Source organism: Denticeps clupeoides, chromosome 10, assembly GCF_900700375.1.
Source record: "Denticeps clupeoides chromosome 10, fDenClu1.1, whole genome shotgun sequence".
NCBI classification, from domain to species: Eukaryota; Metazoa; Chordata; class Actinopteri; order Clupeiformes; family Denticipitidae; genus Denticeps; species Denticeps clupeoides.
This window is the reverse complement of record NC_041716.1, coordinates 2,787,881-2,810,572: the sequence shown is the minus strand read 5'-3', so window position 1 is coordinate 2,810,572 and position 22,692 is coordinate 2,787,881. Positions and strand designations below refer to the sequence as shown.

General features: G+C 46.1%; 1 protein-coding gene across 1 annotated transcript; it reads left to right on the top strand.

Moving 5' to 3' along the window:
• Positions 1–8,715: 8,715 nt before the first annotated feature.
• Positions 8,716–22,488, top strand: slc6a17 (solute carrier family 6 member 17). Its single transcript, XM_028993848.1, is given in 13 exon segments — positions 8,716–9,293; positions 10,272–10,444; positions 10,446–10,612; positions 12,171–12,328; positions 14,986–15,112; positions 15,755–15,936; positions 16,095–16,205; positions 16,640–16,881; positions 17,197–17,389; positions 17,465–17,657; positions 17,735–17,894; positions 18,004–18,166; positions 18,715–22,488. Coding segments are annotated over 12 exon segments (2,193 nt in total). The 5' UTR covers positions 8,716–9,293; positions 10,272–10,313; the 3' UTR covers positions 19,081–22,488.
• Positions 22,489–22,692: the final 204 nt, after the last annotated feature.

Genomic DNA, 22,692 nt, shown 5'->3' with positions numbered 1-22,692 from the left:
ACCCTGTCTTTTCCTCCGGCTGCCGGGGACAATAGTTGCCAAAAGACTAATTTTGGGGGAGTGGAAGTCACCTTCTCATCCATCCAGTGACAGATGGCTGACTGAAATAATCACATAATCTTATACAAACGGAAAATATCAGGTTCATGGGGTTCAAATCTATAAAAAAATCTTGCTTAGAAAGTTAAAGTGATTGATTTTGTTACTGTGATGCACAGCACATGGTGACACAATGACACATGTGTCCTCTGTGTCACACGTGACCCATCACCCTTAGCGAGCGGTGGGCAGGCACTTCCAACTTTGTTCCAACATCTGCCAACTGATGGTTCCTCTGGAGACAAAAGCCTAATAACTTCTAAAAAGACAAGATCTCTGACAGTCAGTAGCTGGGCAACTTAAGCCAGAAGGCATGATTGTCCAATAAGGGGTTTAGGAAAGGAGCATTTCTATTGGCCAGTCCCGACCCTCGTCTTAAGCCGTCTAGCAGGCTCAGAAAACGCTGTTTTGTGTACATTCAGATAAGGGACAGATTGAGTTCAGAGGACAGCAGAATTACAGGGTCTTGAGTGAAATGCAGGGCTTGTTTTTCTTCCACTTCCTCAAAAACACTGACCGTGTCATTTAATGCAGATATCAGTAATCGCTACAAGTCCACGGTGCTCAGCCATCATGGCGGCTCTAAGCCGGGACTGAGGAGAGAGTGGACAGGTCCACAGTGCCATATGTTTTTCTGATCTCCTTCTGTTGACTAACCAATGCTACCTGCAGTGTTGCCAGGTTGGGCCTAGTTTTGAAAAAAAATGTTTTGGGCAGGCAAACAAGCCAACATTATCATTAATAAGTATGTGGCAGTTGTCTTGGAAGCCATGGTAATTATGGACTGAAGACATTTTTTATTTTCGTGCATTTTGGTGGTTTTTGAATGTTTGTTGGGTTTATATTTTCAGTTCACGAATAATTTACTCTTCCTGTTCTGAATGACAGCGGGAAATGCATGGAAAGGACGGACAGCTCCTGCTCCTCCTCGGCCTTGTCACGGTTGGAGGGCAGGGGAGTGATGGCGGTGAAACGTCTTTATCTCCGCCGGCAGATCGATGCGGGAGATTTGTTGGGCAGAGAGGCGGGGACGGAGAAGTGATAAGTGTTGCCTGGGCCAGACCCGGCTCGTTTGTCACTGTGAGAGTCTATGTGTGTGTGTGTGTGTGTGTGTGTGTGTGTGTGCTATTTGTATTTATCAGGATGTCCCCAGGTTCCATGGCTGGATGCATCTTTATTACACATGGTTATTTGCGCTCAGAAGCAGGGACGGCCTACTGTCAAAGCTGAAACTCCCAGCATGCCTTTGGACAAGCCTGAGAAATTTTAACTGTGCACTCCAGCAGGCTGCAATAACTAAAACGGCGCCACATCTTTTAAGGGCCTGAACTATTAAGGTTTATTACAGGGTAACAGAACCGTCTTGGGATGCATAGCGATGAACAGCGATTGGTTCGGTGTGCACAAAGCGTCTTGCCACCCTGCTGAGGACGTTTAGGTTCCTCGCTGGATTCTATGAGGACAGAGCAGCAGTTTTTGCTGGCAAGAAAACGGCCCCTCCCACTGCAGCAGCCGAGACGGGGGTGAAATCTCAGAACAGAAAGGATGGCTAGGTTTCACTCTAAAAATGTCACTGCACCACAGGCCAGAGGTTTGGACCCAGCATAATGTGCTGCTCTTTTCAACACACAAGACAAATGTAAGCGTCTGAAGTTGTTGTAGGAGTTGCACTGTAGGTGTAACGTAATGTAAGCTTCATCAGAATCGCTTCTCACAGCAATATAATCCAACTTTATTTAAAAAGCACTTTAAAACAAACCAACACAGGACCAAAGTGCAGTACAGTGAATAAGTTAGGAAAATAAAAAACAAAAACTAAATAAAATGCATGATAAATAATATCATAAAACAGAATAAAATTGGTAAAAGTGACTAAAATAAGAGTAAAAACAAGCTAAATCCAAACATCTCTCTAGAGGCAGATAGTTCCAAACCTTGGGACAGAAAAATCAGGTCCGCATCGCCTCATTGCATCCCTTTTTAAAACTGGTTTAATGCAGCGAACATCAACGTGTTAAACGCACATCTGACATGTCTTTTCCAGCCAACTTTTTACTATCAGACATACACTGCAGCTGTTGTTTGTCTAATGTGTTTTTTTTTTTCTCATTCCAGAATTTACAAAAAATATATTAGTTTGCTCTTTTAAACTAAGCTGTTTAATTTATACCTATGTGTAATTTTTTACTTTACTGAAATGCTACTGCTAACAGGTTGATTTGGTTTATTCACATTATGGCAATACCAAACCAGGTGGGGCAGATTACTTCAATTTAAAAAAACAATGAGTACATTTTTTTATTAAACAATGGTGGGCCGAAACATCTGGCCTGTTGGGTCTATGGGAAACCGTACCTTGACATTATGTTTTTAAATGTGTTGAAGCCGTATGGTTTTAAATCATAAAAAAAAAATCCCACATTAACGCAATTTTGTGTCAGTGTTCGCCAGCGTAGGACCCACACAGGCCCAGGAGAACTGGAACTGTGCAGCAGCGGACGGTGCAACTAGAGGGCAGTACAGTGACACACATGCAACAGAACCTCCATCTCACAAAATGCAGCTGAGAAAGTGGTTTTTCGATGCAATGCTTTTCTTTTTTCTTTAAAACGACAACCAACCAAGGCTAGCCCACGTTACATTTGGTTTAGCTGTGTGTCTTTGGGATCTGTCATTTCTGTAACATGACAGTTTGTGTGACTGTAGTACCAGAATGAAAAGGACCACGACCTCTGCCGTACCCTCCCGACCTTACCTGAGATGGGTGCTGTTGTCTAGAAGCACACAGAAAAGCGAAAAGAGTTCGGCTGTGAAATGACGGGCATTTTCAGACATTTTGAGTATGCCAAATGTATTTATGTTCGATGTATTTATATTGCCAGCATTAAATTATTTTGGGCTGTTTCAGGTCAAATCAGTGCGACCCACATACAAATGTACAAGTTGTACAGTGATAAAAAATCAAGTAGCAAATACACAAATATAATGTAGCACAGTAACAGCAGGGTACAGTAGAGTAATAAGGTATGCAGCATCCTAATGTCTGGGATTATTGATTATCTGGTCGGTTGGGAACTGGCTTTTTTACCCCGAACCCAGGCCGACGAGCCTCCTGACGGCTAGAAAGAGGTTATCTGTGCGAAAAGCGCTGCTGCCAATCCGACCGGTGAAAAGCGCAGATGCGGCACGTCTTCAGCCCGGCGGTTACATAAGCAGCACGCTCCATCCGACATGGCCATCTGCTGAACAATCACACCTCCCACTGCTGGTACTACAGGCTTAACCCTCAGCCCCATCACCACGATCATGTATTAATGTGGATTACGGCAGAGGGACATGCAGTTCTCATGTGGCCTACGTGGGTAGAACATGATGAGTGTCGCAGAACATGCAGTTTCTCACAGGCCTGATCGGTTCGGATGTTGTCTGAATTGTTTTTATAGTGTAATATAGGATTATATAGGAATGTTTAGGATTTTATAGTGTAACACATTTGATGGTGTCTTGAACTGATCACGACATTTTGACAACGTGGCTTGTTCACCACTCAGTTTATTACCACATCTTAAATCTGATCTGTGGAAAAAAACGAATCCCTGTCAATCCAATTAAAAATTCCCACTTAATCTAGCATCTAGGGGGGTTGGTGAAAAAAAATCTTGTTCCAGATTTTCCAGTTACTGTTAGTCTGCAGGAGAGACAGATTCCATTCTATTAAAAAGACTGCTGAAAATATGCATGCTGGTGCTGGTAGTGGGCATGGTCACATTTGTGTACAAGGGGTACTAGGAGTGTAGAGAAAGGAGGGAAATGGAGGAAAAAGGGGGTGTGAGAACTGTCAATCGTGCATACAGGCTCCTCCCCTTTTAAAATTTGTTTATAAAAACATCATATCTTATAGGTGTAATGACACACCCACAAGAGGTCTGGGTGGGTCGTTAGTCCCACTTCTATTTTCTATCTGGTTATTTCTTTAAATCCTAAAACCATAAATGAGCAAACCTTCTCATACTCATGATGGTTGTACACTTATGCATTCAGGGTTACCGTTCAAATTCGTTATGTCATTGGTTAAAACATGCATATATGAAAAATGTATTAAAACACATGAAGTTTCATAAGCATCAACTCTCCAGGATCCATGTACAAATGATTAAACCAGCAAGCATATTTCAGAGCAGCAGTCAGTGTTCTGTCATCTGATGGTCTGAAGTCAGAAGCAGGAATGAGTCAGGGGTCTGAGGCCTTAATCCACACTAACGTGACACAAAAAAAATGATCTTCTCACAGACCATTAACCACTTATTAATCTTTCATACATCAAGTCATATTTTGCTCCGTGTGATGGAAACAGACCCCTCTGAGACCACCAGACAACATCCTCAGGCGCTGCTGTAAAACCAGGAGCATCGTTTCTCTTCCTCCGGCTCTGTGCACAGCCGGACCTTCTGCTGTAAATTTCCTTTGATTGGAAGCCCTCGGAAACCTTGCTCAGTGCTCCATCACTTCCACAGTGCTTCACACATCCATCAAAAACCCAGAGGCACATATCTTCACAAGGCATGGATCAGAATAACAACGACCTGGTTACTGTCACAGGCCGAGGTGATGTGCTGGATGCGGAAAAGAAGGTTCTGTGTGAGGGTAAAAGTCAGGCATTTGAGCCGTTTCTAGTGGTTAGAATGGAGGAGAACTGGTAAGCCAACAATAAGGTCTTTAGGTGACCTTGGCCACCATGTTTCCTGATGGCAATGTCTCATGTCCAATCGAGCGTCTGTGGGATGTCTGGAAGAACATGGCTGATCCATGGTGGCACCATCTGGTTATGTGTAAGCGGACACCACAGGAAGCCTTCAGAGATCTTGTGGATTCCACACTGTGAGCTGTTTTGTGGTATTAGGCGGGTTAGATTTTTTATTTATTGGTTTTACCAAAGGGAATAATGCACGTTGGTTCCACATGATTCATTTGATTTAGGCTGTCCAAATTCTTTAGCATTAGTTCAAACCATGAATATTAAAGTTCAGCTTGACACGAAAATGTCACTTTGTTAGATTATTATTCTGACATGATCAAATAATCTTCTTTTAACTGTGATGTGTTTTGTTGGAGACATAAAACAATTAAGACAAATCCATGTGATTAATTGAAGTTAATTTAATGTGAAAACCTTCCTTTTGCCACAGCCTCTATTTAATAAAACCTGTGTCTACAGCTGACCCACAACGTCCAGTCCCTGCCGGATTTCCCAACAATGCATTCTTGCAAATGCTGCTAATACGATTGGGTTCTCATCAGCAGATCAGCAGGGGTCATGAGCATTCTTCTGCTCGCGACAGAAAATGGCCTTCACCACTGGCAAATCCATACAGGAGAATTCCTGCGCCACCGTGTGCTGATAATCCTCCCGCTGGATCAGTGAGGACTGGAATTTGTTCCGATCGGCAGCAGTGTTTAGACGGGGTGTCTCAGCAAGCCTGTTAACCTCGCTCTGGTTGTCCAAGAGCAGCAGCGGACTGGGATTTTATCAAAACATCAGTTACTTTTGATCATATGAGGAGAAATTGACTTATTTGACTTATATGATCCATGAAAAAAATATGCCTGTAGTTTAGCAAGAATCTCTGTGGTTGTAAATGACAAGTTTCATCATTTGTAATTTATCCACATTTAAAACGTTTATACCCCCTATTAAACAATCGCTTGGGCAATATTTTCACAAACACGTCATCTGCCCATCCACTACATGATAGAATATAAATGCAGAAGCTATTAAAACAATAGCGTGCTAATATGTTTATATTAAAAATATTATATTTAGATCATATTATATTAAATATTTAGCATGTTAAAATAAATGAATGGCATTAACACAGCTCTGTTTTGCTTATTGTACGCTCGTGTCAACTTTTGAGGGTGGGCGTGTCTGCCGTGCAGGGAGCACAGGAGTGGCAACTTTACCACCTAACCTACAATAAACCCATCATATTCACATTTACATGACATTTACATCTACAGCATTTACCAGACGCCCTAATCCAGAGCGCCTTATAATCAGTAGTGTCAAGGACAGTCCCTACTGGAGACACTGTCTTGCCCACTAGGCTCTAATCACCACATTCGGGAAATTGGCATTTGATTGGCACTTGGCATTGGTATTTGATTGGCACTTGAAAAATTCTAAATTGATGAACAAGTCCATGGCCTGTCTCAGTAATGGTTTTAAATATTATTAGCATGCGTTTATGTAAAGAACCATGATTCGTCGTGATTAATTGAGATTTTTTCATTGCAAAATGTGTCCTGTTTATTTTATTGGGTGGTAGTAGCCTAGTGAGTAACACACTCGCCTATGAACCAGAAGACCCAGGTTCAAATCCTGCTTACTACCATTGTGTCCCTGAGCAAGACACTTAACCCTAAGTTGCTCCAGGGGGACTGTCCCTGTAACTACTGATTGTAAGTCGCTCTGGATAAGGGCGTCTGATAAATGCTGTAAATGTAAATGTAAATGTATTGGGACAGTCAAATTGCATATTATTGTCACTCAGACTATACAACAGTGATACTAGCTAAACTTTGCATTTCTACAGGTTCATTGTGCAAACACAATAAAAAGGGAAAAACAAAACATATAATAACACAATATATATATATATATAATATAATAGACAATATATAAGCACAATATACATATATGTACACTGTTGAAATGCTCAGTCATGGGAAACATTGCAATATTGCATGAAATTAGCGGCATTATAGAAAATCAGTATTCATGCTGATGAGATGACAGTTTTATTGGCACATTCACAGCTTTATTGAACCATAAATCAGTTGTGAGTGTCAGTCTGCAAGCTTTCGCATTTTTGCAGCAGGTTTTACCATAATCTGCGCAGTGCTGCACAGTGAAGATCAGTTTTGGTTTATTGAATAAACCTCAATACATCAGTACTGATGCTGTTAATGTATCACTTTAGGAAGTAGAGTGTTTTTCAGTGCTTTATTCCGCCGAGGCCTGATGCTCATTGTTTTTCTTGGTGACGCCGGGTGTCTATTCTGTCCTTGGCCGCATTAAATGGTCTGACAGGATGAATGTGGCTTCATGTCTCATATTTATGTCTGTTTACCCTATGTTGAGGTGGCTTGGGGGAAATAATGCCTCTTTCTTTGCCTCGGGAACATCAAACAATGACAAAGTTGTCACATGTCCCTGTCTCCATTTGCCACGGACTTTGGGGCGGAGCGCGGGGGAAATCTGAGCAGACGGACAACAGTGGACCTGGGCGACAGGGAAGGACCAGCATGTCTTTGAAGCAGCGCCCGGGTGGGATGCGAGAGTAAATAGTGGAGGGCTGGGTGGCGTGTAGCTCCGGGCCCCCTGGGTGGGAAAATCTGCTCCCACACACAGCTGCGCCGGGCGGCGGCTCACCTTGTAGCCCCGCCCCCGGCAGATGTGACCAGAGCGCAGAATAAATACCGCTGAGAGGATTAGAGGGGCTCGTTTGAGAATTAGGAGGAAGTGCTTGGACACGGCACACGTTCTGACGCCACATTTCCCTTTAACACCTTGACCAGTGGGCCCGAGACACGATCAACGCAGCTCCGGATGATGTACCACTAAGAGAGACGTGGATGTTCCGCTCTGAAAATAGTCCTCGGCTGAGTCACCCATCAGCCCCGCCCCTGGGCGGCACAACACGGCCCCCAGCGACGCTGAGCATCCTCGGCCCTGGATCACGAGGCGTTTGGATGAGCTCAGAGCGCTCCCAGCTCGCCTCCTGCCTCTCATGTGACTCACCTTGTAAGGGCCGACTGCTGGGATCTGTTGCTATGGCAACCGCAGATCATATGACCGTTGCTCGCTGCAAGGTTTCCATTTCTGGCTCCTCTGGCTGCGTCCTGGTGCCGCGAATGAATGGAGGGATGATCTGAGCATCGGGCCCACAGGAAATTACACACAGAGATGCTCAAAGGATTCAAACTCACAATGGAGCCACGGTTCAATGGGGCTGGAAATACGGCAATATCATCAGCACCACCATCCCATCCCATAAAGTAGGGGTGCTAGTAGCCTAGCGGGTAACACACTCACCTATGAACCAGAAGACTGAGGTTCAAACTACACTTATTACCATTGTGTCCCTGAGCAAGACACTTAACCCCGAGTGTCTCGGGGGGGGGACTGTAAATGCTGTAAATGTAAATGTAAAATGTAAATAAAGTGACCACTTTATTTCTGCTGCCACGCTGTGGGACACGCACTTGTCTTTTTTATGGATTAAATCTTAGTTATTAAACAAAAACCCAAAGACTGTACACACAGAAGGGAGGATCCATGGACATTATTAATTATGAAAGGGGTGTGTGTGTGTGTGTGTGGGGGGGGGGGGGGGGGGGGGGGGGGGATTGCTTGGAGACACCAACTTATGTGCCCCCACAGACCCACTCGGGGTTATCCACGCAGAATGATTGACAGCCTTCGACTTATGTGATATGTAACCGCGCGTCAGCCCGGGGCGGGGTACGAGCCGGTCATTTCGGAGGGAGGGAGGGACGGAGGGAGGGGAGGGAGGGAGCGACGTTCCTGCGTCACCGTTACGCGGCGCGCAGGTTGGCACGCGTCGCGCGCGGAGGGAAGCGCACCAAATCACGCACGGATATTCCTCACGCGTCCGAGTCCGTCGGGTGAGATATTCACGCGTCTGAGCGCATTTCGTGAGCGCGACATTTTACTAACATTTTAATAAAGCCGCGCATCGCGTGTCGTGCCGCGATTGCAGGGCCATCGTCACTGTCACGCTGTCGGGACGTGGCGCGTGTCAGCAGACGCGACGTTTTTTCTTTCTTTCTTTCTTTCTTTCTTTCTGTTTATATGCATATATTAATAAACGGTGAAACGCAGCACTCTCGCCACGGGTGACTCTCCGCGCCGATCTGTCGCCAGGTGTCCCTTCGCGGCGTGACCTTGAAGACGCGCGCTGTCCACGTCCAATTTTTTTTTTCCTTTGTGGCGGAATAATACGTCATCGGAGCGCGTAACGGGTCGCTTGTGAGACGAGTTCCATTCATGCTCCAGCACCGGCGCGATTTACGGCCGCCGACGGCAGCAGAGACGCCTGGAAATAAATTCTGCGCGACGCAACTGGAATAAAAGGAGGAGGAGGAGGAGGAAGAGGAGGAGAGGTTCAGCAGTGAGTTGTGCAGCTCAGTTTTTTTTTTAAATCTCAAATTTCTTTAATGTGGAGACTGGCACTGTCAGATAAAGCTGGGTGCCTTGATGGCCAGGATAAAACCTCTTCCGAAATGGCACTGTCTGGATCGTAATTTCAGGATCCTCAATGCCACAGTGTCCAGCAATACTCCACTCCTGCATACACACGGCCACGCGTGGCGATGCATTGCACCTTCGAGGGCCTCTTCGCACCTTTTGGCTTGAGTGAATTTGGCATGTGGCCCTGGATTGACAGTGGGTGCCATGCTGGAGTGTACCATGGTGCAGACTCTTGCCGCTCGATTCTTGGTGCACGGGCTTTGCCGTCGTGTAGTATAACGGATATAACGAGTAGCTGTGTGGCAGATGCGAAGCTTGGCAACACGCAAACTGAAGGTCGAGCCCTGTGAAGTCAGTTGCCTGGACCTTAGACCACAATGCTGGTCTAATTTGGCCAGTTCAGAGAAGAACTGACGATTTCCTAAACACCGAACTGGCACTTTTCAACTGGGCTCAATCGTTTCCGCATAATGATCTTGGATTATTGATGAAATGCTGCCGATGGCGATGTGTAGCAGTGCATTTCTCTCACGCATGCCACATACCTGTTCTGCTTTTTAAAGGAATGTGAAACTGCGTGTGAATTGGCCGATGCAGGCGGTTCCATGGCTTGTGAGTGAACGTGGGAGGAATAGCTGAGCATGTGTAGGGACCCAGAACGTTCCCGCTCCGGCCCAACACCCGCTGTGCTTGGATGTAATAAAGCGAACCTGACCACAGGCCCCGTCACCTGACGAGGAGCACGTGCTTTACTGCATATCTGCTGCTGGCTCACTAGCACCCACGTTGCAGACAGAGTCATTCATTTCAGCTGCTAAGTCCGGAATTTGGCGTGAAGTTGTGTTAATTGTGTCGACTTGAAAAACCACAACTCTAAACTCTGGCCTCTGATTGACAGGAGGAAAGCAGCCCAGTCTGAGCTGTTTTTGTGACCGCCATCATGCCGAAGCACCTCAAAGTGACCCAGCCAGAGCACAGTAAGGAGCATGTCACGGAGTCCGTGGCCGACCTGCTGGCCCTGGAGGCCCCCATGGACTATAAAAGCAGTCAGATGAGTATGAACATGGGCGGGGGGGGGCGCGGCGCCCATTGGAAAGCAGCCGGACAACTTCCCCGAACTCGAGGACGGGCGTCCCGCGTGGAACAGCAAGCTGCAGTACATCCTGGCCCAGGTGGGCTTCTCTGTGGGCCTGGGCAATGTGTGGCGCTTCCCCTACCTGTGCCAGAAAAATGGTGGAGGTGAGTCTCATCTGGTGTGTCTGATCGTTTCGTCCATACCTGGCTCGTAATGTGTGCTTAATTTATTTACTGTACGCTCGCCGTACGTACGGTCTTGTGAATGAAATCAGTTGAGAAGAACCTCAGACGCTGGTGGATGATCTTCGTAATCTTTTCAACAGGCATGTTTTTGATTGATAGGTTGCATGAAGGTCTCACCAATGTGGAAATATGAACTCCCAGAAGACCATGTCACTTAAATCACCATGGTAACAGGTCACCTCTTCTCACGTGTTGTTTCTCAGGTCATTTTAAGGCCAAACATGGCAAGACAGAAACACGTACGCATGGGTTCTGCCCAGATAAATCTACCGTCACTTGCTAACGGGCCGAAGGTGTGTTAACCTGCAATTCCGACACGAGGAAGCCATTTTTCACTGGTTAATTTCGGTCCTGTCACCAACCGTGTAGCTTAAGGATTAATGGGAACAAAGGGGCAGCAACAGCCTGCCGAATTTTCACATCCTGACGAGCTACATACAGGATTTATTTCTGGCAGACACCATTAATGCCTGATATTAGCATATTATTCCTGCCACTGGGCGGGCCATAGGTAGCATCAAGTCAACATTTTCATATTGATCATTCATCTGTCAGGATGCCAGTTATGCCGTAAAAGGATCATGCTGATTGTCTTCATCATCTGCTCACAGTCTAAGGACATTACAATAATAATTTATCTCAATAAGAATGGATTTTTAACTCATATTGTGAGCTGGTTAACATTTTTAAAATTGCATATTTACATGCACAAAATGGCACATCTTTTGCAGGTCTTTTCTGGAGTTCCTTTTCATTCACTGAGCTACTGAGTGGGTGGGAATAGAAACCCGTAGCCATACTACGTCCGGGTAAAGCAGGTTTTGGATTCTGATCTGGAATTGTTACGTATGGAAGAAGCATGGGCTTCCCCACCGGACCAGAGCACCGTCAAGACAGCAGGTCTCGTGAGGGAGAACAACTGGCGCACAAGCGATAGGGTCGCTTCATGCCTTGGGGAGTGAAGACTAGGTCATCTGTCAAGAATAATTACACACCAACAAAGAGGGTAGTCCTTGTTCCTGAGTCATGAAGACCTGCCTGATGTGACAATGTGTGGGAAGGGTGTAAAATCTGCATGGAACCAGCATGTCGGTTTTGTAGAAGCCTGTCTATCGTAGCACCAGGCCTCTCCTCTCATTGAACCTCCTCCTCCCAGACAACAAAGGCTCTGCATATAAATCCTGGCCTCCATTATTATTCTGACATCTGTTTTTTTTTTTATACTACAGCAATCGGCTTAATGCACTATTACATTTATAGCCCTCGCCCAACAACCAAATAGTGCGTCGCTGTGTTTTTGATGTACACATCAAACGCTTTGTGGGTGGTGCGATGGCAGGAAGTGTTGTGACGCATGGTGACACAGTCTTGTCTCGATTAGTTCCTAGCCAGTGCACTTCCAGCTCACAGTGTGCATTCGTGTAGCGTTGAAGATCCCAGTAAACGGAATCGTAATCGAATGTCCCTTTCGTCACAGGTGCGTACCTGGTCCCGTACTTCATCCTCCTCCTGCTGATCGGCATCCCGCTCTTCTTCCTGGAGCTAGCGGTGGGCCAGAGAATCCGCCGAGGGAGCATCGGAGTGTGGAACTACGTCTACCCGCAGCTAGGGGGCATCGGCGTGTCGAGTTTAATAGTGAGTTGACGTAGCGCCAGAGCGTCGGGTCTTTGGGGTCCAGGCAGTGTGTGTCTGATGAGTAGATCTACCCTGTGAGCCGAGTCATGACCTTTTCAACCATCTAGTTGCACCATCACTCATACTGAACTACAACAGGGTTGAAGGTTGGGTTCTGAATGTCAAATCAGATTTATTGGCTCATATCCTGGATGTGGCTCCAAACAATGATGTGAATCAACTGAAAGACAGGAACCACTTGGCGCTGGCAAGGCTTTCATCTTGTTCTCCATGTTAGACCTGTCGTGGTCATGGTCTCGTCACCCGTTCTTCACAACTCATCATCTTATGTCCTCGCCCCAGTTCTTGTAAAAGCTGGTAGCTGGCAACCAAATGCAAGTTTTGGGGTTTGTCCTGGAATCTAGCTAAAGATTTTTTATGGTTTTCAAAGGAGCTTTAGCATACTGCATCTAAAAGAGTACAAAAAGCAAATTACCTTTTCCCACCACAGTCCACTTTTTTTGAACCTCAACACCTAGCGTGCAAACTGCAGACAACAATGTGTGTTTGTTAGCAAAGTCAAAGTGAAGTGATTGTCACTTGTGATACACAGCAGCACAGCACATGGTGCACACAGTGAAATTTGTCCTCTGCATTTAACCCATCACCCTTAGTGAGCAGTGGGCGGCCATGACAGACGACGGTGTGAGGGGACGGTGCTTTGCTGAGTGGCACCTCAGTGGCACCTTGGCAGATCAGGGGCAGATCGGGGCAGACGTTTTAGCATTAGCATTGTCCCCTTGCACTGTTCCACAGATTTAGGAGTGAAATTCTCTCAGCAGAGTCGGCAAGGGCTATTTTAATTCAGACCAAAGCAGGAGTTTTTGCGTTAAGCTGCTATAAATACCCTGCAGGGAGGGCTTTTTAATAATTCAGGTTCCTGCACGGCAGCCGCTGTGTGACAGGGCCACATCTCAGAGAGAGCACCGGCAAAGGGGGCGGCCTGCTGCGTTGCTCTGATTCGCCACGCCTAAGTTCATGTCCCGCACTTGTGGGATGGAGGTGGGAGGTACACAGTGAATGAGCCCACACAGAAACCTTTGGTAGGATCTCCTGGGTAATGTTGTGTCATTTTGCGAACGATCAAAAGAACGAATCTTTTAAAGGGACGTTCCGAACCGAATCACTTGAGAAAGTAATACGCTCGTTTCACAGTTCAGGTGAGCTGTCAGTCGCTGGAGGGAGGGAGGGAGGGACTCATTGCCGACGCCTGAATGTAGTTCATGTCCCACACTTGTGGGATGGAGGTGGGAGGTACACAGTGAATTGCACTAGGCAGTAGTGACGGAGGGAGAGAGGGGCTAAAGATTCAAGTTTTTCACTTCTCATGTGCATAGCTATACGCAGTGAAATGTATCCTGAACCCCTCTCTCTCTGTGCATCGTTAAAGTAATAGTAATAAAAGATCAAATAATCCAAACGAGAAGTGACGAGGCAGTGAGACAGGATGGCAGCGGTATGGTGGGTGAGGGAAGGATCGAGGAGCTTGATATTGATATTGAAGAAGATGACCATAGGCAGACCGGGTAAGGTTATTGATATGAGACTGAAAAGAAAAGCGTAATGTCGAGGATGACACCCTGGCTCTTAACCTGCTGAGAGGGGGAGTTATCAATAACAGTTATCAATATCAATTGAAATACCAATACCTATAAGCAGGATTTCAGGAAATTTGAGTAACAAAATGTAGATGAGTAAGGATAAGATGGTTGGATAATGTTCTCAAACAATGAGAATGGTGACTAATTTCAAATTTCACTGTGTGCACCGTGTGCTGTGCTGCTGTGTATCACATGTGACAATCACTTCACTTTAAATAAAACTGAACGCCCAGGGTAATCCAGTGCTGATTAGACGAGGATAGACTGCCCTTGCTGGGCCTAGGTTCCTCTCAAGATTTCTTCCTTTTTTAGGGAATTTTTCCTTGCCACTGTGGGTGCCTTGAGCACCGTTCTCTTGTTAAGTGCTTTTCGACAATGTGCATCGTAAAAAGTGCTGATGGAAATAAGAACACTTTCCCCTGCTATTCCCCTGTGCTATAGAAACTGAAATGGCAGGCGACTTAATTCAAAGTGTGTGTCTGTTGCCGGCAGCAGCATTGTAGCCAGTGTAACTATGAGGGTAAAGATGAATGGTAAAGGTGAATGTGCTGGCCACAGAGAGGGTCATGAATTGGCTTTCACATTGTCTTTCTCCACTCACTGCTCAATACAGGCAACATTTTTCCTGTCATGTCCCAGTCACGTGATCAATAGTGAACTTGACTCCCATCCCATGGGAATCGTGTGACGCCACAGGATGCACTGAAAAACTGTCAGCCTCCAATCGTCAGCAGGGCGCTGATGCTACTCTCGCGTATTTGGACATGTTTGGGCTTGTGTTGTTTTTGTGCTATCTAGGAAACGTAAAAGCATTACGTTCCTATTGCAATTTGACATTTTTTTTAATCATGTAAAGATTCATACCGATGTTCTTATGCATTGAAACATGAATGTCTTAATATGCTCACTTGATATGTTATTAACACAAAAACCGGGGCAAAAATCCCACTTATCACCTCAGTTATATTGGCTGATGTTAACAATGCATGACTTAACTATTCATTTTTAACTTCGCAGGTTTGCGCTTTTGTGGGTCTTTACTACAACGTCATCATTGGTTGGAGCATCTTCTATTTTTTCCAGTCTTTTCAGTACCCCTTGCCCTGGAGTGACTGCCCAATCAGAAGGAACGGCTCCCAAGCCTGTGAGTGGAATGGACTGTGCGCTAACTTCGGCTTGATTCTTTGAAATGCATGCAGACCTCATTTTGCTTTGCCTATGTACACAGAAGGGGGGTTAATTTCCCAGCATGCTTAGTAAAATGCACGTAAAAGCTGAAATTCCAATCGCACAAACGGATTAGTTTTGAGTTGTGAAGTGATAACGTGGCGTGGACCTAGTCGGGTCAGTTCTCAATTTCTATCATTTTTTGTCGAACCTAGGTCAGGTTGGGTCGGATTGGCTCGCGGTCAGCAAACGTCCGGGCTATAGTACCTGTCCTTTCCGAATGATTCGCTGCTTGTAAATTTGTTTCGGTTATCGGTCCAAATTATTTTGCAAGTGGTTTTATTACATGTCATTTTTTTTATTAAATATTCATTTGATTTGCAATTCTCAAACACAGTTGTCAGGTGATGCATTTTAGTTATCGCGAGAGAGATGCAAAAATGGATGCTGAGGAGGTGAAACAGAGGCTAGTCGTATGTATTAAATCCCGCTAATTTTGCTGCACATTTTCTTTCCCTTCTAAGCCTAGTGCTCATAGCGAAAGCCGAGCTTTTCCAAAGCTGTACTTGTCGGGTCGGAATCTGTCGGACTCTGACGCGGCACTTTTGTGCCCCGGTAGTTGTGGAGCCTGAGTGCGAGAAGAGTTCAGCGACGACGTACTTCTGGTACAGGGAAACCCTCAACATCACCAGCACCATCGCAGACAGTGGGGGACTGAACTGGAGGATGACTCTGTCGCTGCTGGCCGCGTGGATCATTGTGGGCTTGGCCGTGCTCAAGGGCATCCAGTCTTCGGGGAAGGTAAGGAAACTTCGATCATGGGGTCATGCATTTTTGGGTTTGCCAGAATGCTGGAATTTCACCCTCTTAAAGGGATGGTCTTACAAAAAAAAAGGAAACGATCCCGTTTGCACTCAATGTGACCATGGTAACGCTTGTCTTCTGTCACATGGCACCAGGTGATGTACTTCAGCTCCCTCTTCCCTTACGTGGTGCTCATCTGCTTCATGGTGCGAGGGCTGATGCTTAAAGGGGCCGTGGACGGAATTGCGCACATGTTTACACCAAAGGTGAGCAAGCGTTGTGGATGTTATGCAATTGCTGATCTGCACTTGCATAAAAAAAATTGCACCCACGCACCCAACATCGAGGCTCACAAAGCCACCCACATATGCATGCAAATGCACGGAACCCGACAAATTCCGCAGCCCTGTACAATATCGAATTGCCACAGGATGAAATGTGCATTGTTGGTGCAGTGACTCATGACTTTTATTCTCGCATTCGGTAGGCCGAGGGCTGCATTGCAGTGTATGCAAACTGTAGTGAGTCAGTGCTGTAGGGATTCAACTCTTTCGAGCGGCCTGACTCGTCTCCCTTCCTCCTGCCAAGGAGGAAATGTGTCTCTTGTCTCCCCCTGGTGGCTGGTTCTGTAAATCGCTGTCTTTACTCAACCAGAGGGACCCATCTGAATTTGTTCATTTCTCTCTGGCTTGCAACTTAGCTGGAGAAGATGCTGGAGCCCCAGGTGTGGAGGGAGGCGGCCACACAGGTGTTCTTCGCCCTGGGTCTGGGCTTCGGTGGGGTGATCGCTTTCTCCAGCTACAACAAGCGCGACAACAACTGCCACTTCGACGCCGTACTGGTTTCCGTCATCAACTTCCTCACCTCTGTGCTGGCCACGCTGGTGGTGTTTGCCGTTTTGGGCTTCAAGGCTAACATCATGAATGAGAAATGCGTGGTCGAGTGAGTGAGCTGAATTTCAGTTGCTCCTCCCGTGTGTCTTTTCACAATGTGCCTTAATACAACATGTACAGAAAACCTATTTTAAAATCAATAAGCCTTATACATTTAAATATAATTATAGCCTTAGTAAGTCACTTAGTAAGGTACCTAAGAAAAGTGAATTTGGGGCAATATTCATTCATCATACACACACACACACACACACACACACACACACACACAAAAGAAAAGAACAAAAAATGTCCTGAAGCTGGTCCAGAGGACACATTTTTTTGTGTATCACAATGAGAGTCACTTCACTTTCCCTGACTTCAGGAACGGAGAGAAGATTCTAGGCCTCCTCAACTCAGGCGTTCTGAGTCACGACCTGATCCCCCCGCATGTCAACTTCTCCTACCTCACCTCGGAGGACTATGCGGAAATGTATGGCGTCATCAAGACAGTCCGCGGTGACAGCTTTGACCAGCTGGACCTGGAACCGTGTGTGTTGGAGGACGAGCTCAACAAAGTAAAGACTTGAGAGCGGACGTCTATGGGACTGGTGTCTCGTCCTGGTTTGACCTGTTTTCGTTTGAATCTGCAGGCAGTACAAGGCACTGGTCTGGCATTCATCGCCTTTACGGAGGCAATGATTTATTTCCCTGCTTCCCCGTTCTGGTCGGTTATGTTCTTCTTCATGCTCATTAACCTGGGACTGGGCAGCATGATTGGCACCATGACTGGCATCACCACGCCGGTGCTGGACACCTTCAAGGTGCGCAAGGAGATTCTGACAGGTGAGCAGCTTTCTTTCCGCAGCAACACAGTGTCACCGTCGGCGCTCGGCATGACCTCCTTTCCCATGACCCCTCAGGCGGCTGCTGCGTTGTGGCCTTTCTCTGTGGCCTTCTTTTTGTCCAGCGATCTGGGAACTACTTTGTCACCATGTTTGACGACTATTCTGCCGGACTGCCTCTCACTATTGTAGTCATACTGGAGAACATCTCGGTGGCCTGGATCTACGGCACCAAGAGGTAAAAGTGCCATTTGTTTGTCCGCGTATGATGAACTCAGGACAACATTGATGTCAACCGTTCAAAACGAGGTGACGAAGTATGTGTGATGAGTGTGTCATATGTTCAGGTTCATGCAGGACCTTGAGGACATGTTAGGATTCCGACCGTGTACCATCTACTTCTACCTGTGGAAGTATGTGTCGCCGATATGTCTTATTGTGCTGATTGTCGCCTCCGTCATTGAGATGGCCGTCAGTCCCCCTGGATACAACGCCTGGGTCCAAGAACTGGTCAGTCGGTTCATTTACAACTGGTAACAGATTTGGGAGATTTTTGACGATTTTTGGCAATTCATGCACAACCAAATTACAATGAATGTTGTGTATAAATTTTTAAAAAAGTAGAGGTCCTCTATTATACAAATGTCACTTTGTGAGATTATTTAACATCAATATAAGTTCCCCCAGTCTGTCTATGGCCCTGCAGTGGCTAGAAATGGTGATAGGTGTAAAGACCAATATAAGCAATTGCCTTTGGCATTAATAAAGTTTTTTGGATAATAGGGGACCTTTAAGGGAAATACCATGTGTCTGTCTGCGAAATGTAATCAGTAAATGCTCTTATTCTTAATTAGTCATTGGTTTAAGATTGATGGCTACCTTCAAAAATAACTTGATTGATTTATAATTACTCTAACCTGTGATTTGCAACATGAGTGCGTACATACCTGTACATGCAACCAAGAAGCTTCAGAAAAAAGAAATCATGACATGATTGCTGAATATTTCCACTCCTCTCTGGAAATTTGTGTCACACTCCTTCTTTTACCTTTTCTCAGGCAACCGAGCGCTTCCAGAGCTACCCTCCGTGGGCGCTGGCCATGTGCTTTGCCCTCATCATCATAGCCATGCTTCCTCTGCCTGTGGTCTTCATCGCCCGGAAGTTCAACCTCCTGCCCGACGGCTCCAACAAGCTTTCCGTTTCCTACAAGAAGAGCATGATGAAGGACATCTCCAACCTGGAGGATGAAACGCGCTTCATTCTGAGTAAGAACCCCAGCGAGGCGCCATCCCCCATGCCCACCCACCGCGCCTACCTTGGGCCCGGGAGCTCGTCCCCTATAGAGCTGACCACCACCTCCATCTCCAGCCTGGGTTACGGCACCAGCAGTCAGACAAGCGCTGGGCCCAAGACTGACTTATGATCGCTGCTCCACCTCCTCTTAAACACACACACACACACACACACATATCAACATGCTCTGTACATACTTAAAGCCTGCGAGGAAAGAGTTAAGGTGTCCTGCACTGCTGCAACTCTTCATGCTGCACAGACAGAGTAGGGCAGGACTCATTATGTCGATCGTAAAGCCATCGCAGTTCCCACTGCAGGACAGAAGAGCTTCTCTTCTGCAGCGGAGCTTTCTTCTGTTGCCTTACCAAATTGGCACACTAGTGTGGGCCTTAGGTACGGAATTATTACCGGGTGACAAAATACGTTCCCAGATCCAAAAAGAAAAAGCACAAAAGACCAAAAACTATCGAAAAATAGAAAATCGGATGACAAACGATGACGGAATTTTAAAGTATTACTTTTTTAAAAATGGTCTGATGGTAGTCAGCAGTATCACCAAACCCTGCAGTGTCCAGTAGTTCTCCAAATCTCAGTAGTCAGGCTTTCAGGCACTTAGACCAAATTTCAGATAAATGCATGAAACATTTGTAGTCGGGGGTGTAAAACTACACCTCCAATAATCATCGTTGTGTTGCCTAGATCTCGATAATTACAACCCGTAGGACAACAATCTGTATATAGGTAGATGTTGTGTGCAGCAGTGCGCTCTGAAGAAAGTCTGAGAAAAGATATGATTCGGCCATTCGCTATTCGATGGCGATGGACGTTCGTTTTAAAACTGCCACATTACGTTCTCATTTCTGTGTGCAATAAGAAATGTTTGTGCTGTGCGATCTGTGACCTTTTGAACAGGGTGTCATCGGTAGGTGTAGATTTCTTTGTGCTGTAGGTGTACTAAATGTCCCGTGCTTCTCTCTTATCGTCATTTTAAGGCCTTAAGTCATGCTTTGTTCGCCACAGAACGGGCGGCCCCAGCGGAGCGTTGCTCTCTTTTTTTTTTGGAATTAAAAATAGGCGCGGCTCGGCGCAGGGGACGGGCTGTCGGGAGCCAGACGGGCTGCCGCGTGCTAATGAATCCCCCAGGACAGGTTCAGGGGCTTTACAAATTGGGACACACACTCCTCTATCACAGAGCATCGAGCGTTGAAACACAATCAGGAACCGACACTGCCGCAGTACCCGACTTTGGCCACAGGGGGTCGTCATTGGCATGCTTGTGTGTTGTGGCCCAACCCCGTGTGGCTGCACGAGGACGACACTGGACAGCCAGCACAGCGGAGATCCGCGCTGGTGACCCCCTCACGCCGTAGCAGTTTTTTTTTTTTTTTATTGTCGCGCTCCATCACTTTATCGCACTTTATTTTGCCAAAGGCGCGGACCCAGGGGAACACACAAGCAGTGGGGTTAGTGGGCGGGCTCTCACATTAACATCCCACATAGTCCAGGCAAACAGTCGCCGTCGGCAAACACTTTGGTGCCCGTGCCATGCGGTAGCCGAGTAAACACGAAGCACAAGGACCTGCCAAGCCAGCATTTTCATTGGCCAGAGCTCGTCTTAGCTCTTTCGCTTGGACAAAAGCACCAAATTGCAAGCACACTGTTTTAGGCACAATGAGCTTTTGATTGACCTTAAAAACCGCAGCAGCAGGTGCAACCCGTAACTGTTCAGCACAAAACCTTTTCAATTAATTGGGTCAAGAGTGGCAAATTGGCCTTTTTTTTTACATGACTGAATTGATTTTGCGAAAACGCTGAACCTTTTAACCCCGCCCTTTTAAAAGCGATTTAGCCACCATAAAGGAAGCTGTAGGATCTGAAACCTGTAGCTCAATGGCTTATTCATGAGCGGACCGTATAGATGCTTTTACTCACACTGATGGGTCATGTAATGGCCCTCAGATGAACACCATCCTTCTCCTGGTTCATTAGGGCCAGGGTTCGAAGCATTGTCCCGCGTGGGATAAAACGCAAGAACAGTCCCGTTCATTCAGCGCTGCAGTGAGAGCAGAGTGATGTTGGTTTTATTTTTATAGTAATGCTACAGGTGACCTGGTGTCTATATAAATATATATATATACACACAACGAGGCTGTATATATCGATGTATATCATGGTAAATTATATTAAAAATGATCCATGGAAGCAGCAGGCCTTCCAGTGTATATCCCTGTACAGTATTGTTTTTTTTTTGTATGTTGTGTGTCAGTGTAGCTGCCGTATGTTAAGTGGGAGGATTTTTCATGTTCATGTATGCAAAGTTTTATTTCGACTGTCTTTGGCTGTGCGTGTGTGTGTGTGTTTGTGTGTCTGTGTAAATCTTCCAGTGTTGTGTGTTCTCTTTCGCAGTTTTTTTTTTTTTCGTTCTCATGATGTATGGACACAGAACCGTTATGCATTAATAATAATGTTGCCCAGGTACGGATCTGCAAAGCAGCAGCTAGGGCTGGGCCATATCTCAGGATACAATGACATGAATCGGATGAACTGACTGGTGTTGAAAGAACACCAACAGCTGGATCGCATACAATTCATAAATAATAATGTCTTAACAGCTATATATAGCAAAAGAGAGTTATTTAAAGCCATTTTACCTTGTTTGCACATTGACAAGCAGCGCCATCTAGTGGTGCTTCCTTAATGATATGTTTTATTTACAGCTATTCTATTCCACAAACCATTACCATTATTATGTTTATAGATGCATGAGAAAAGGCAAAGAAAATCATTTTTTTACCACGAATATATTCAGATTTAGGAGAATATTGCCCGGCCCTTGCAGCATGCAACATTCCTGTATTCTGGGGGCTGCAATGGTGTAGTTGCTTCTGTCAGAAATGTACTGTGTACTGTATGTAGCTGAACTACCCCCGAAGGGGGCCGTGGGAAGATAATAACTGACCGACATCTTGTTTTACAGACGATCACTTCGTTTTGTGCAGTGCGTTGTCTGCAATATTGAGATGATTGTTGTAATTGTTGCGGCCTTTGTGCGTAAAGAGGAAAAGTAAAGAGGATCGCAGCTCGCGGCACTGTTTCTGTGGTGACCTTACGTAATGTGAATGTAAATGCACTTTTCTGTGATCCCCACGGTATCAGAAAAAAAAAAAAAAAGGTTTGTGTATAAACCCTGTAGACCTGACATCGCTTCTCGTGACACTCTGCCATGTTAAAGACTCAACACTTGCACTGTTACTGTCGGTAGAAGCAATATTTTGATATTTCGACATGGGAATCTGCTCACTGTGTGGGGGGGGGCGGAGACTCGCCAGGAGGCTGGGGGAGGGGCGGGGCCTTCAGACTGCCACACCCGCCCTGCAGCAGCGGGAAAAAAAGCACATTTGTACACTCGTCATTACCTTCAATGTCACGCACACGCCGACGTTTTAGAGCTCAGTCATTGGTATATTGTGTGGTGTTTCATATTTGTGTTAAAGGTTAAGAAAACGTCACCAGTAACAAATAAAAAGTTCTTACTCCACTCCGTCTCGCTGCTTGCTGCCATTCAGGTTGACTTGTGTAGGAAGTGTTGATTGCAGACCACCGGGAGGGGGGTGGTTGAAGGGCACCGAAGGCCCGTCTCTCCTCGTCATGCACACAATGTCTCCGGTGTACTGAGTCATCCTCCCACGGCGCGAGTAGTGGCTCCTTTCACCGCCGACAGGTTCTCATGCAGAGGAGCTGA